We start from the raw sequence: 16,518 nt of genomic DNA on the forward strand, positions 1-16,518 counted from the left end.
CACAGACATTACACAGATTTAAAAAATACAAGATAATCTAAATAAGCATACATGAATAATGTAGTCATAAAAAATGTTTTGTAACTGTTGGTGCTTTTAAATAAGGATATCTTACGAAGAATTTTGTCAATTAGTCAAAGTTAAATTTACTCTTGTAGAGCTTTACAGGAGTTCAGAAAATACTTTCCAGGTTGATATTAATTTTCCCATGATCATTGTTGACACTGGAAAATTATCTCTTAAGAATACAAGATCAATCAACAACACTTTGCTCTTTTCCAAGCAGATCAAAAGAGAAATGGGATGGTAGTAGTAGTTTTGGGTGAGTCTTGATACACTAACAACTCCAGAATGTCCAACAGAAGTTGCTTGGGATAATAATTCAAGCACTGTTTCGTTTTCTAGTACAGCTGTGGAAAATCACCCTCCTCAGAGCCACAGTTTAATCTTTGAGTACTCTTTAAAGTGGGCTGCAGTTGAGTGAAGAGTGGAAGACAGTGCCCGAGGCAGGACAGGAGATCATAACAGTCCCGAACCCCATCACAATGATCTGACACCAGATATTCCAGCATGCCCCACTTTATGTTGACATTTACCTCAGACACACAGACATACAGTGTGGTCCAAAATTCTGAGACCACACTGAAAATATGGGATTCAATATCAAATTTAAACCTGGATATTTTTAGGTTTTTATAGATAAAGTTTTAACATTTAAAAAAAAAAAAAAACGCTCCTTGTGCTCCTTGAAACAACCACACCGTCTTTTTTCCAGAGCAGCCTGTATTTCTCCTGAGGTTACCTGTGGGTTTTTCTTTGTATCCCAAGCAATTCTTCTGGCAGTTGTGGCGGAAATCTTTCTTGGTCTACCTGACCTTGGCTTGGTATCAAGAGATCCCCGAATTTTCCACTTCTTAATAAGTGATTGAACAGTACTGACTGGCATTTTCAAGGATTTGGATATCTTTTTATATCCTTTTCCATCTTTATAAAGTTCCATTACCTTGTAACGCAGGTCTTTTGACAGTTCTTTTCTGCTCCCCATGGCTCAGTATCTAGCCTGCTCAGTGCATCCATGTGAGAGCTAACAAACTCATTGACTATTTATACACAGACACTAATTGCAATATAAAAGCCACAGGTGTGGGAAATTAACCTTTAATTGCCATTTAAACCTGTGTGTGTCACCTTGTGTGTCTGTAACAAGGCCAAACATTCAAGAGTATGTTTTTTTGCATGATCAGTCATATTTTCAAAATCAATGCCAAAATTTCACAATTTCTGCCAGGGCAGCCCTCAACATTGCGAGTAAATCACTTGCATATGCGAGTAAATTTCGCACAATGCGACCAAAAAACGTCTGTTATTAGCCACTGGCAAGTAAATATTAACATTTTACTCGCCAGTGATAGAGTTATATAAACAAAATATAACAAGGTATAAACTTATTCATTTTGTTAACTCAAAGCACTCCAGTTTCACTTAACGGCCATGTAATGGCAAATGTCCGTGGTCATTGTGGGTTTATTCACGCAGAGTTAATAACACGCAGTGAGACAGAGGAGATGCACTGCTCTATTTTTGTGGAGATGATAAAATGTAAGAAACAGAATCTCAAAGTCTTCCTTCACGAGAAATAAGGGCTTGTGAGTTAATCAGAGAGCCTTAAAATAATGTGTGAAAGTGAAGAATTTAAGGCAGAAATATTTTACTATTGCATAATATAATATATAATATAATATAATATAATATAATATAATATAATAGCTATACAGGTTGGCTGGGTTACAAAAGAAGCAAAAGAAAACAAAACACTGAAAAAGTCCAATGGATCAAAAGTAAATCGGACAAATAAGAGAGATATATTTTAGTTATTTAGACATATTTTGATCATTAAAATATTATTTTAATTATTCATAAAATTATCAAATTTTATACTTTTTTATTTGACTGTCATTCATATGTTTTTGAAGCCTGAAAAGGAAATCATTTACCCTTATTATATGACCCAAGCTAAATTTGTATAAATGACTTTGTTTTGTGCATGAAGCCCAGTTATAAATTACCATACACAGTGAGTTTGTATGGTAATTAATCGTCATATTCCTGAAACACCTAAAACAGACAATTAATCATCATAATCGCAATTATTTGTTTGACAATTAATTGTCAGCCAAATTTCACAATCGTGACCCCTAATTTTCATTATTAGGTTCCTACCTTGTGAATTGTTTAGTTAAAAATGTGTACGAAATTTAAAACAGTGACAACAGCTTGAATCATTAATAAAAATGCGATTTCATGACATCATATAAATTGATAGAATGTGAAATTTGTACGTTTTAAAAAAGCTAAAATGTGATTAAAAACATAAAGCAAAATCTAAAATTTTTTTTTTACAATATACTATATTGTGTGAATATACAGGTGCATATCAATAAATTAGAATGTTGTGGAAATGTTCATTTATTTCAGTAATTCAACTCAAATTGTGAAACTCGTGTATTAAATAAATTCAATGCACACAGACTGAAGTAGTTTAAGTCTTTGGTTCTTTTAATTGTGATGATTTTGGCTCACATTTAACAAAAACCCACCAATTCACTATCTCAAAAAATTAGAATACATCATAAGACCAATAAAAAAAACATTTTTAGTGAATTGTTGGCCTTCTGGAAAGTATGTTCATTTACTGTATATGTACTCAATACTTGGTAGGGGCTCCTTTTGCTTTAATTACTGCTTCAATTCAGCGTGGCATGGAGGTGATCAGTTTGTGGCACTGCTGAGGTGGTATGGAAGCCCAGGTTTCTTTGACAGTGGCCTTCAGCTCATCTGCATTTTTTGGTCTCTTGTTTCTCATTTTCCTCTTGACAATACCCCATAGATTCTCTATGGGGTTCAGGTCTGGTGAGTTTGCTGGCCAGTCAAGCACACCAACACCATGGTCATTTAACCAACTTTTGGTGCTTTTGGCAGTGTGGGCAGGTGCCAAATCCTGCTGGAAAATGAAATCAGCATCTTTAAAAAGCTGGTCAGCAGAAGGAAACATGAAGTGCTCCAAAATTTCTTGGTAAATGGGTGCAGTGACTTTGGTTTTCAAAAAACACAATGGACCAACACCAGCAGATGACATTGCATCCCAAATCATCACAGACTGTGGAAACTTAACACTGGACTTCAAGCAACTTGGGCTATGAGCTTCTCCACCCTTCCACCAGACTCTAGGACCTTGGTTTCCAAATGAAATACAAAACTTGCTCTCATCTGAAAAGAGGACTTTGGACCACTGGGCAACAGTCCAGTTCTTCTTCTCCTTAGCCCAGGTAAGACACCTCTAACGTTGTTTGTGGTTCAGGAGTGGCTTAACAAGAGGAATACGACAACTGTAGCCAAATTCCTTGACACGTCTGTGTGTGGTGGCTCTTGATGCCTTGACCCCAGCCTCAGTCCATTCCTTGTGAAGTTCACCCAAATTCTTGAATCGATTTTGCTTGACAATCCTCATTAAGCTGTGGTTCTCTCGGTTGGTTGTGCATCTTTTTCTTCCACACTTTTTCCTTCCACTCAACTTTCTGTTAACATGCTTGGATACAGCACTCTGTGAACAGCCAGCTTCTTTGGCAATGAATGTTTGTGGCTTACCCTCCTTGTGAAGGGTGTCAATGATTGTCTTCTGGACAACTGTCAGATCAGCAGTCTTCCCCATGATTGTGTAGCCTAGTGAACCAAACTGAGAGACCATTTTGAAGGCTCAGGAAACCTTTGCAAGTGTTTTGAGTTGATTAGCTGATTGGCATGTCACTATATTCTAATGTTTTGAGATAGTGAATTGGTGGGTTTTTGTTAAATGTGAGCCAAAATCATCACAATTAAAAGAACCAAAGACTTAAACTACTTCAGTCTGTGTGCACTGAATTTATTTAATACACGAGTTTCACAATTTGAGTTGAATTACTGAAATAAATGAACTTTTCCATGACATTCTAATTTATTGAGATGCACCTGTATATGAAGAGGCCCCCTCTCTCAGTTTGCTTAATATATTTTTTAGTTACATTATGCTTACATGTCGTCAAAAGTCTGGTGAGTAAAAACAAAAATTTACTAGCCAATGACGATTCTTTCTCCAACATGATCGTAGAGGGTTGCAGGGTATGCAAACTTTTGAGCACAACTGTACACACACACACACACACAAACACACACACACACACATATATATATATATATATATATATATATATATACACACACACACACTGTATACCAGTGTCTTTAACATAAAAAAATTACGTGCCTCTCAAACTCTTTAAAAGCATCGTGTTGATTTTTTCTTTTGCCTTCCAGGGCACTTTCTCTTGTTGGACTTCTTAAGTAAAACAGAAAACTACTAGTTAAGTAACCATTTGTAAAGATATTTCCCAAACATAATGGTACTTAATAACTAGAATGCATACATGACTGAAGTCATATGCTAAAGGAAAAAGTTGATTGGTGTCCACTATCCACATATTCTGGCTTATGGAACCTATGAAAGATAGAACTATTCAGCCTGATCTCCTTTCTCAATCATACTTTTGCTATGAAATATGGGCACAGAAATATTTATATTTTTTTATTGGACAAAACATTAACTCACACCAAAACCCATGTTTGTCAGTTAAAGTGAACGAAAGAAAACAAAATTGGAAGAAAGAATTACGATTCATGTGAGTATTGTAACTAAGAATACTTGGACAAAATCAGTGTCATTATATAATTAAAATACATAAATTATATATAATAGAAATTACATGAATATAATTAATTACATTTTTATTATATACAAATTTACTACAGTGTTAAAATGTATTAAAGTTTGTATATTAATGTTTTTATATAAAATATTTTAAAACGAATGCTGTCTTATAGGAGTCTGAGCTTAGTTTCTTTAGCTCTAGTATGAAATGAACATGTAAGGTCTGACTAGTTCTGAAATGTAGAAATTTATTTACTTCAGATTCTGTGACACTCAACAACTATTACATCTATTTTCAGAAGCACCTGGAATGTCTCTATATATGGAATGCACATATGTCGTTAATAATATATGTAAGACACTGTGTCCTAATTGGATTCTGAAATCTTTGCTCAGTTGAAGCTCAGATTGCAGTGTAACCAACACTCGCCATAGCTCTATATATGAACTTGGTATCACTGATCATTGACCTTTCCTCTATTATAGTGTCCTGCTTAAATTTACCCTTACTAAAATAACGACAGGTGGATCGTTTGCATCCTATCATCCATCTTGCTCATTTTAACTATAAGGCAAATTAAGGCTGTTAATCACTTTCACTCAGAAGTTCAGTTAATATGTAAATTTACGAGAAAATTCAACACATGTAGCTACTGAAAATGACAACATACAGTGTGTGCGGCTAAAAAATAATGCCATGATAAACTAAATGTTCAATCAAATTTCATTCAATCCAAATCGGTCTTGAAATGTAATTTATCATATGTACAGGAATGTGTCATTTGTAATATGATCCTTGGCAAGTTTCAAACAAGAAAACCCACTAACCCACTCGTGTTGCTATTATAGACACCTATATTTCAGTGGGGCCAGCACCTTTCAAAATTTCCCAGGAACAAGTGGTTTTGGACTAGCGCAAACAAACTTACACTCAGGTTTATCAAATTATCACCTGTCAGTTGAAACACACACAGAGCTCGTGATGTAACTGAGTAAGGGGGAAAATGGACCTGTGGCAATCATGTGTTGCAAGAACATGGAATCGCATGTGTGGAATGTGACCAAGACAACAGTCACAGAGAAGACCATGTGCTATCACTCACTTATTGAGGTTATTGAGTGGAGATTCACCCTTAATATTCAAATTTTTACACAGTAAAAAAATTGTCAGGTAACCTAAAAATGTACCATGTTGATATTCAGAAATGTCAATAAACTGGCCTTCAGTCAAAAATATTATTTTATACATTAGGTTACATCAACAAAAAAAAAAGGACTTTGTAAGGGTTTTAAGGCATAGATCAGGTTTAAATGGTCGCTTGGCCATTGGCCCAGAGGAATCCCAGAGGAGGCATGATTAAGCCCCAGAAGTGACATTATGACCCCACTGGCCCTGGCACGCACTAGCATGCCCTCATTTTTCCCGACAGTGGAAACGCGGCTATTATGAGTTAGGTCACTAGCGTTTAAGCTAATCGGCTAGGCAGGCCAAGGCACACATAGAAATTTTGTTCATTAGTGTTACGCCATTTGGCCTGTGGCCAGGCACACCTAGCTAGCATACTCTCGGTGCACGTGGCTCTTCGGAGCAGCAGCAGAACAGAAGTCTTGGCCTAGATCTGCTTGGTTGGGGGGTTGTGTTTTGTGTTTGCATTTATGCATTTGTGCAGCTTCCCTGCTTTGTTGGGGGATCGTTTGTTTTGTCTATTTGTGCAGCAGCATGTAACATATGCTCGATGCAGCATTTCTTGTGTTTAGTCTCATTGTGCAACAGCAGCAGCATGTCCACGTGCTAACTCCAGATGTATGTGTATTTTCTAGCAGTAGCAAGTCTCTGTGCTTGCTCTGCAGCAGCAGCATCAGTGTAGCAGATCTAGTCCACCAAGACCAATTTCCTATCAGTATGTCATAACAACATGCTAAACCTTTGAGAGTTGGCATGACTGAAATAAAATAATTAAGAGTAGCATTTCTACTCTATTCACTTAGTAGTCTCGTAGAATGTACTTTTGACTATTAGCATAAACTCATATTGTAGGAATACTTTAGAATATACTGTTGTGCTTGAGGAATTTGCGAGCAAACAAATTTGTATGAGCCTGTCCATTTGTAGTTGTTGCAAACTATTTTATTAAGGCACAATGCCAAAGTTTGACAAATTTTTCAGAAGCATTCATTGTAAAATCCTGATAACTTCTAAACAAACTTAAAACACCTGGCGTACCATTAACATCAATCTGTCATCAGTGTACCATGTCCATTTTACAGTCGACAAAAAGAGTAAAAATTATTGTAACTACAGCATTTTAAACTACATATGACGCTAAAATGCGCATGATCTTAAGGTGTTAGGGCTGGATATTGATACAGATTTCCCAATTCAATTAAATTCTGTTTAACAAGCTCTCGATTTGATTCAATTAGATTCCGATTCGATTCAATATAGATTCATATGGGTTTTTTTCACTTATAATGTCCCTTTTGCTTACATATAAAATAAATTATCTCCCAGCTAATGCTGTTAATTATACAGGGGACCTTTTAACTAGGTATATTAGGAAAATATTAATTTGACTAATTATATATATTATATATATATTATTTTTGTTACATATTTATTATTAAATTGCATTGTTAATGTGTACTATTTTACAAGTATTTACATAGATTCTTTGAACACGTGCTAAAACCGGTACTGTCACTTTAACAAAAAAATAATAATTTCTGTAAACAGCGCCTTTTAATGAGCCCATGTTTACTAGAGAGGACTTGAATGGCTTTACCTCACCTGTGTATTGCATGATTAGAATTACATGTTTTTTTTTTACGTTTTTGATCCACAACTGACTGTAAAGAGCAAAAAGGGTATAAAAAGAGATAGCATTCAGTGACAAAAGGGTTACGTGGATCTCGTCTTGGACACACATTACGTGGAACAACTTTTACTCTCAACCCGCTGTGAAAGGATCTCGCTGCTGAACACTTCATGACTAAACTACACAATTACTGGTGAGTGAAATGTAAACATTTACCAGCCAGTTGCCAAATATATTCACTTTAGCCACAGAGCACGTAATTTGGTTGCAAATGCGAGTGATTTCCTCTCACTGTAGTAGACTGTGCACTGAGTGAAAGATCGATTTCGAGATCGCTCAAATGAAGATCACAATTAATCGGAAAAACTATATTTTTCTAGTTGTGATAACATAAAATGAACATAAGTTGAATTTACTTAAAATGTGTGATGCAAAAATGCAACCCATCACTTTTTTTTCATTGCAGATATAAAATTTCAATATTTATTTAAAAGTAATGAATGGAGAGCGAGATCAGGAGATGAGAATGGTAAGGATCATCACCTGGCAATGAATGTCTCTAACAGCTGTTTGTTATTGCAGTGAGAGTTGGAGACAAATTTAGGAGTGAACCAATGAGGCAGAGGTAGAGCTACCACACGTACCCAGAGACTGTGCTGAACCGTTTCCGCTGAAAAGCGTTATTTTGAGTTGTTGCCTCTGAAAAGCGTGAATTTGAGTTTAAAATAAAAACATACCTTTTGAGTTGGATTCACCGTCTACCGCTTCCTGCTTTTCCCAACTGTGAACTTGTTACACTGGTGCCGAAACCCGGGATCTAGGAGGAAGAACGCCACCATGGATGCCTCACCTCTGGAGGACGTATTCAAGACCCTTGCCAGCATCCACCAAACACAACGACAGGCCCTCCTCGAACTGCGCACAAAACAGGAGTAGCGGTTTACTGCGCTCCTCCAGGCCCAAGTGGAGGACCAGCAGGTGCTCCGGAGCTTGCTGCCCCAGGAGGGTGCTGCAGTCATGACCCCAGACCCCGTGACGGCCCCACTCCATGTTCTGCTAGTCAAGATGGGCCCCCAAGACGATCCGGAGGCTTTCCTGGATCTCTTTGAGTGGACGGCGGGGGCCTGAAAATGGCCGAGCACCCAGTGGGTGGTCCGGTTAATACCACTGTTGTCCGGGGAAGCCGCAAGCCGCGGCGCAGCAATTACCAATGGAGAACCTCCTGGTATATGCCAGCTTGAGGAAAACCATCCTGCAACGGGTCAGCCGGACACCTGAGCAGCAGCACAAATGCTTCCACTCGCTGACCACTGGCGAGCACGGCCGCCCACTTGCCTTCGCCCAGCAGCTCCGGGACGCCCGCTAGAGGTGGTTGCTGGCTGAGCAACACGACGTTGGAGCTGTGATCGGCCTGGTGGTACTGGAGCAGTTTATCGCTCAACTTCCGAAAGGGACAGTGGAGTGGGTCCAGCACCACTGCCCGGCATTGCTCCAAACGGCCATCCAGCTGGCAGAGGACGATATGGCGGCGAATTCGGCTGGCAAGCCCCGAGATCCTTCTCTCTCTCTCCTGTCTCCCCTCCTTCCCCTTCTTTCCATCTTGTTCCTCCTCCCCAGAAACGGGGGGTACCCCATCCCAAACTGGCTCCTCGGCTTCGGGGACTGCACTACCTGCCGGTTTCCCCTGTCCCTACTCTCACTCCCAGGTTGGTGGACCCGCTGCCACGGGCGCGGGTGTGGAGTCTGGGCTGGTCTGCTGGAGCTGCGGGGAGCCCGGGCATTTCCGGGACCAATGCCAGGTGATGGAGATGCGGACATTGGTTTGGGTCCCTGATGTGCCGCAGGCCACCCCGATCAAGCTGGGACGTACTGCATACCCGTGTGTATTAAGGGGGGTACATATCAGGCCTTGGTGGATTCAGGATGCAGCCAAACCTACATCCATCAATGCCTGGTTCAAGACGAGGCTTTGGATGCTAGTCACAAGGTGAAGGTAAGGTGTGTGGAGCTTACACCAAATCGTGACTCTTCTGTTCAGTTTGTTTGGGGCCCTGGCTACGTTTCAGCGCCTTATGGACCGAGTCCTCAGACCGCACTCTGCGTACGCCGCACATGCAGCATCTGAGGGTGGTTCTGAGGTCGCCGCGATGGGTGGTACTCACAGCAAACCCCAAGAAGTGCAAAATTGGATGAGTGGAGGTATGGTATCTGGGGTTCCACTTGGGTCACGGGCAGGTGCGACCCCAAATTGATAAGACCGCAGCAGTCTGCCCGAGAACCAAGACCAAAAAGGAGGCGAGACAGTTCCTGGGGCCGGCTGCTATTATAGAAGGTTTGTGCTTAATTATTCGGACGTCAACAGCCCGCTGTCCGATCTCACTAAAAAGGGAGCCTCAGACCCAGTCCAGTGGTCGGAGCCATGCCAACAGGCTTTTATGCAGGTGAGCCATTGTTACATGCTCCTGATTTTGCTCTCCCTTTTGTTGTACAGACCGATGTGTCGGACAGGGGGTTGGGAGCCGTGTTGTCCCAGGTGGTCAAGGGGGAGGAGCGCCCGGTGCTGTACATCAGCCAGAAGCTTGGAACAGCACTTTTGAGAAGGAGTGTCTGGCCATCAAGTGGGCAGTCCTCACCCTTTGGTACTACCTCCTGGGACAGGCTTTCACCCTCTGTTCGGACCACACCCTGCTCCAGTGGCTCCATCGCATAAAGGATACCAATGCGCAGATCACCCATTGGTATCTGGCTCTTCAGCCTTTTAAATTCGAGGTGGTCCACAGGCCGGGGGCGCAGATGGCTGTTGTGGACTTCCTCTCCAGAAATGGGTGGAGTTGGAGACAGATTTAGGAACGAGTCAGATGCCAGTGAGGCAGAGAGCTACCACACGCACCCAGAGACTGTGCTGAACCGTTTCCGCTGAAAAGCGTGATTTTGAGTTGTTGTCAATAAAAAACGTGAATTTGAGTTTAAAATAAACATACATTTTGAGTTGGATTCGCCGTCTCCCACTTCCTCCTTTCCCCTAACTGCCACCTTTTTACAGTAATATTTCACTATTAGATCAAAGGTTGGCCCCAGACACAATTGCATTGGCTAAGCACTGGATACACAGTGACCCTAAAACTACCCCTGCCTATTACCATCTCTGACAGAACATGCATTACTGGATAGCATTTTTAATCCTTTATCCCAATGGTGATGCGATCCAACAGATCCAACTGTCTCTAATGACTATAGAGAGTGACAAAACTTACAGGAGTTTCCATTCTATTCATGCTGTCAGTCACAAAGTATGATAACACAGCTATGGAAGCCACTTGGTCATTTAATACCATAGAGACTTTATCAACAACACAATATTAAAACAAGTACTGCAGGTCACCTGCATTATGTGCTGAAAGATTAATTATTTTATGACAGGTGTATCTAAAGCACATAACAGATCTAACACTCTCAAAAAGCTTCATTCAAAAATAAAGGGGTAGATAATTTTTTCATGATTATAACTGATTTTTTATTTTATTTTAAATTTTGTAGTAAAGTAACTTGAAAAATGTAGCCAAATAAATTATTGTGTGAAACACCCCAGGCACACTGACAAATTAATATATCCTTTATGGCCTTGTGAAGAAGTCTAACCAAATCAAGTCACAACCAGTGCCAATAACAAACACTCATTTATAAATGTAACTGAGCCTTTCATGAGTGTCCTGGGTGTTCCAATTTCCTGAGCTATCAAGTCAATGCAGATGAAGACATCAGACATAAGAACAGAGGCGGAGGGGATTTAATTATATTTGATATCATGGCTGAGCTGACGGGAAGAGCTTCACTTTACTGCATTCAGACATTTTTATGTCATGGCATCACTAGACTGGGTGACTCCTCACTGGCTGTCTCGGATGGATTAGCCCATGGTGCAATAACAACAGAGTGAACAGTGATAAAACCTGCCTGAATTCCTGTCATCACAAATTTAAACAGATGAGACAGACATAAATGACAACTCACCCCTCCCTGTCCTCTCTTACCTCTCAGGGCAAATAAATTAGATATCCCAGGACCTGTAACTGCCCCAAACACTGAACCAAAACACTAAGGTGGAGTTTTGCTCCAGACAAGAAAATCTGTTGCAAGATTGTTTGACTAGTCAAAATGGCAACACACGACGTATAAACAAATATTTTACAAAAATATCACTGGAATGGGAAGATTTAGAAAATATTTACTATATATAATTTATCATGGATGCATTGGAATATGTACTGTATAGATGTATATAGATATGCCAATTCATTGTATAGACATTAGTGTTATTTTCGTTAACAAACTAAAACAAAAACTGAATTAAAACAATTTCATTAAGTGAATTAAAAATAAAAACATAACTAAAAAATACTTTTCCATGATGTACTACTATAATCAAATAAAAATGAACATTATTTAATTTTCGTTTTAGAAACACAGTACATAAAATTTGGAACCTAGCAACTTGCCTTTATTAAACAAGAAAATGTCACTTGATAGCGATATCAATAGACGACCCTGAGAAATGTAACTGTGTTAGACATATTTAAATTATATTAAATCTTTTTTTTTTTTGAATAGCCACAGAGTGAAAACTAATAAAACCTAAACTAAATCAAAACTAGAGCAATACTACGCTAAACATGGAATAACACAACAACCACTAACAAAATATACACAGAAAAAATTGTCAGCCAACAGTACACTGAAAAAAGTTAACCTACAAATGTGCTTCGTGTTAACATCTAATTTAACTGGTTTCAAGTCAAAAATATATATCTCGAACATCACTGAATCAACCTGACTACATTAAGTTAAACCAACAAAACTAAATGGTTAGATCAGTTAGAATAAGATCCTTAAGGAAACAACTTAAAGTTATCACTTTTTAAAGTACTATGGTATTACCATGTTTGTTTGTCTTTTTTAAATTTTTAACCATGTACCATATTAGCACCAGGTAGTACTGGCACCACCACAATGTGGTGAGCTTTTCAGTAATAATATGTTGTTTTGCTGACAGGCTGTCAGGTCAGCAATACACCATGAATACATTTACACACAGATTTTGTCGAATTGCTTCCAAGTACCCTCATTGTAATGTGCAAGGAATGATTCCTACACAAGCGACAAAACTGTTGAAGAGGCACATCTGTCATTATTCATGGATTAACAGAGGAGCTCTCACTCAACACCTCTTTCTCTGGAAAAATCTGCAGCATATTTTATTGACTTGGAGATGATTGTCCATGACAATTTCATAATACAACTTTTCAGTCAATCATGCAAAAAGTACACTTTATTTGAGAAAAGGAAAGTTGTTTGATCATGGTGTTTTTCTAGATTACAAATTAAACAATGGCAACCAAATCAGGGAAAATCACCCAACATGATTTACCCAATAAATCATATTTATTCTATTCTATTCTATTCTATTCTATTCTATTCTATTCAAACTTTACAAAAATTGGAATTATGAAATTTAAATGGGTACATTTTAAAAATAGGTTAGTCTATGCCAATACAGAGCCACTCAAAATAACAAAAACAGTTCTGTATGCACCGAAAATATCTCTGTAATTTTGTCCTGTCCTGTCTTGTTTTCTTTTTTTTTTAAAGGGCGGCAAACATCCTCACATTGTGTAAGACCATTAAAGTTCTTCTATTTCCCCTATAAAGTATCTGAGGCTGATGTCTCCTGAAGCATCTCGATGGGAAAAAGTTTCAAATGATGTACCTCCCTCCTCAATAAACAGAAAATTAATTATGGTATGGCAGGCTAACATAATACCAGGATGCTGCCTTCCCCACTGTGGCAAGGTCATCCCCTCAGGGATGTTTCCACATAATCTGAGAGTAATTATAAAACAAACAGCAGAAACCGTTGTTTCAGATAGCATCAGGGGCAGAAAAACGCCACTGTGGCAGCAAAACTGCAGAGAACTGGAAGTTTCAAGCAGGAAACCTGAAAAAGCCTATCACAATAGTATCTACACATTTGCAGCTTTTAGCAAAACAATAAACCCTGCATTTCTATTGTTGGCAAGCCTGCATATGGGTATTAGACATTTATGATTCTTTGTTTTAGAATTCAGGTGGCAATCATCTAAACGCACAATTATAATCAAACATATTTATTCAAATTGTTCACATGAAAGAAGATCCTCATTATATCCTAAGTTTGTATTCATTGTATTCATTTAACTTGATTACAAAAACCTTTTAATACAGCTTCTGTTATTTTTTTTTTTTAAAAAACAAAAAAAAGAAAAGACAACTTAGATAGCTAGAATACAGCTTGAAAGTCCCCGATCCTATAATTACCCGTATGCAAACATTTTCATTTAATGGCAACATAAGCTTGTGTAATGTGGGTGTGTAGGGGTGTGTGTGCTTTTTACATTTGCAATCTTAGCTGCACACACACAGACACAACAAGACTCACCTCTTTTCTGCATGAAACTGAAGAGATCATCAAGAAACTCCTTTCTTTTCTCATCTTCATCTAGTTCATACAGCTGTGAAATGACAAAAAAGAATCATTAGTATTTTGAGAGGATGGCATATTATGTTTATGTTGTGCTGAGAGTTATTAATAGCAGTTCTACCTAGTGTATACACCAGGGCCAGAAATTAACCAGGGCTCAGGGCAAAAATGCAGCTAAAAGTGACAAAAATCCCACAGATATTTTAAATGTGGCTACAAAAAAGACCCCTTAGTGAATTCATCAGATTCATCTTTAAAATAATTCTAAGGAAAAAATTTTTTGTGTTATGATATTTACTATAAAACAGATACTTTTGTATTTTGATGTTGATTTGATTTTATAGGTAACAGCCATTATCGTTTGGGATGAGAATTTATTTCAATTAATTGATTCAGTTAAAGTATCTTGACATAAATGGATGGCACACTGTTCCAGGGAGCAAACAATGCTCCTTAATAAAATAGCTAATTTCTGACACGCTAATCTGTCTTTAAATATATTGTATTAAGGCTTGATTCTGATACACTCACATCAGTGTGAAACCACATGCATTCTACACGAGCTTTTCCCCTTATTGGCATATCCATTATGTTTCTCATCCTGTCCCTCTCTCTGAATGGACATGCTCAAAAGAGCCTTTTAAAAGCCGCCTCAAGAAGAAGGCTGCAAACTGATGGAAATATGCTCCTCAACCTTCACTTTCAATAAGTCTTAGGGCACGTTAACAGGAGAGCAGGTCGATACAGGAAGACAGAGGGATGACCTTTGGAAACAGCGGGGCACATGGAACAAGGCCACAGAGATAATAACCGATCATTTAAGAGTGTATTAGCTGTCACCAATATTAAAGGACCAATGCAATCAATGCCTTGGAAAGAAGGTACAGTGGGTTTAAAGTGTGAACAAGACACAACAGGCTTTTCCCCATATGTGACATTTCAAATGTGCGGAGCACAAATATAAAATGTGCTGTTTGAAGCTAAACAAGCAAACAAAGAGAAACTCTGATATGACATTAACCTCTTAAATGCAGTAAAGCCTGTAGTCACCAGCAAAGATTATCATTGTCTTTATCCTGCATACATTTAAGAGTTATTTAAAGAAAGGTACATTTGAATTAGTCAGTTCACCTAAGAATGTAAATTCTCTCATTATTTACTCATCCTCATGTCTTTCCAAACCTGTATGCCTTTCTTTCTTCCATGGAGCACAAAAAGAGGTTTTAGGCAGAATGACAGCCTCAGTCACCATTAACTTTTTATTGCTTTTTATTTCTCCATACAATGAAAGTGAATGGTGACTGAGGTTATCAGTCTCTAACCTTCTCCTTTTGTGTTCCATGGAAGATAGAATGTCATATAGGTTTGGAATGACAGAGTCATTTTTGTGTGAACTAACCTTTTAACTTAAATCAATTTACCCTTGCTACGTGGTTGTCCAGTTGTGATTTAATTGTGTTTGCGCGGATATTGATGCACAGTCACAGACAGTAAGTGCAGTATGATCAGCACTGTGGCAAGCTGTTGAGCGTCAGAACGTAACCCCTGAAGAATGAGGCACAGAAATTGTATTATAAGAATCCTGCTTCACTTGATGTGCTCAAGAAACACAAAAATTTTTTAAATGCAAATATGTGGCAAAAACTTCCAATTGTTACCTTAAAGGGATAGTTCACCCAAAAATGAAAATTCTCTCATCATTTAATCACCCACACCTACTTTATCACTTCTGTAAATATGGATTAAAACCACATCGTATGGATTACTTTTATGTTGCCTTTATGTGCTTTTTGGAGCATCAAAATTTTGGCACCCATTCACTTGCATTGTATGGACTACAGAGCTGAAATATTCTTCTCAAAATCTTCATTTGAGTTCAGCAGAAGAAAGAAAGTCATACACACCTGGGATGGCACGAGGGTGAGTAAATGATGAGAATTTAAATTTTTTGGGTGAACTATCCCTTTATCCCTTTAAGCTATTCCTGATATAACAATTAAAATTAGTTTTGATGGGGTATATTAATGTGTTCATGCTGATATTATATAATATTTTTTGACTTCAATAAAACCAGTAAATTTAAATGTTACCACATGAAGCACATTTTTATGTTAACCATCTTTTCAGTGTAGCACATTTACCACCATTCTGGGATACAGAATGACTTCAATGTATTTATTAACCATAACAAATACATACTGTGCAAAATATCTCTAAAAAACATACCCATATTTACATTGTATTTTTAAAAAACTATAAAGAATAATTTTTAACAAATTTAAAGAATCCTAACCAATCTTTCTTTTTTAAAAAGATCACACAATCTTGTCAAAACTCTGGCCAAAGTTAAAGTGGCATGAGCCATAACAGTAAATTAGTGATTCATTACAGTAAGATTGAGGTGGTGTTATTGTGACACTGTTGCAGAGGACATCACTAGGCTGGGG

The 16,518-nt window shown here is 38.2% G+C and overlaps 1 protein-coding gene across 1 annotated transcript in view; it reads right to left on the minus strand.

Annotated features, from left to right (window-relative positions):
- LOC127439982 (AT-rich interactive domain-containing protein 3A-like) overlaps positions 1-16,518 on the minus strand; it is an 88,795-nt gene that overhangs the window by 18,439 nt on the left and 53,838 nt on the right. Inside the window, 1 exon segment of the mRNA XM_051696312.1 lies at positions 14,030-14,102. Within this exon segment, the coding sequence (XP_051552272.1) occupies positions 14,030-14,102 (73 nt within the window).

This window comes from Myxocyprinus asiaticus, chromosome 4 (assembly GCF_019703515.2).
Source record: "Myxocyprinus asiaticus isolate MX2 ecotype Aquarium Trade chromosome 4, UBuf_Myxa_2, whole genome shotgun sequence".
In the NCBI taxonomy this organism is placed as follows: domain Eukaryota; kingdom Metazoa; phylum Chordata; class Actinopteri; order Cypriniformes; family Catostomidae; genus Myxocyprinus; species Myxocyprinus asiaticus.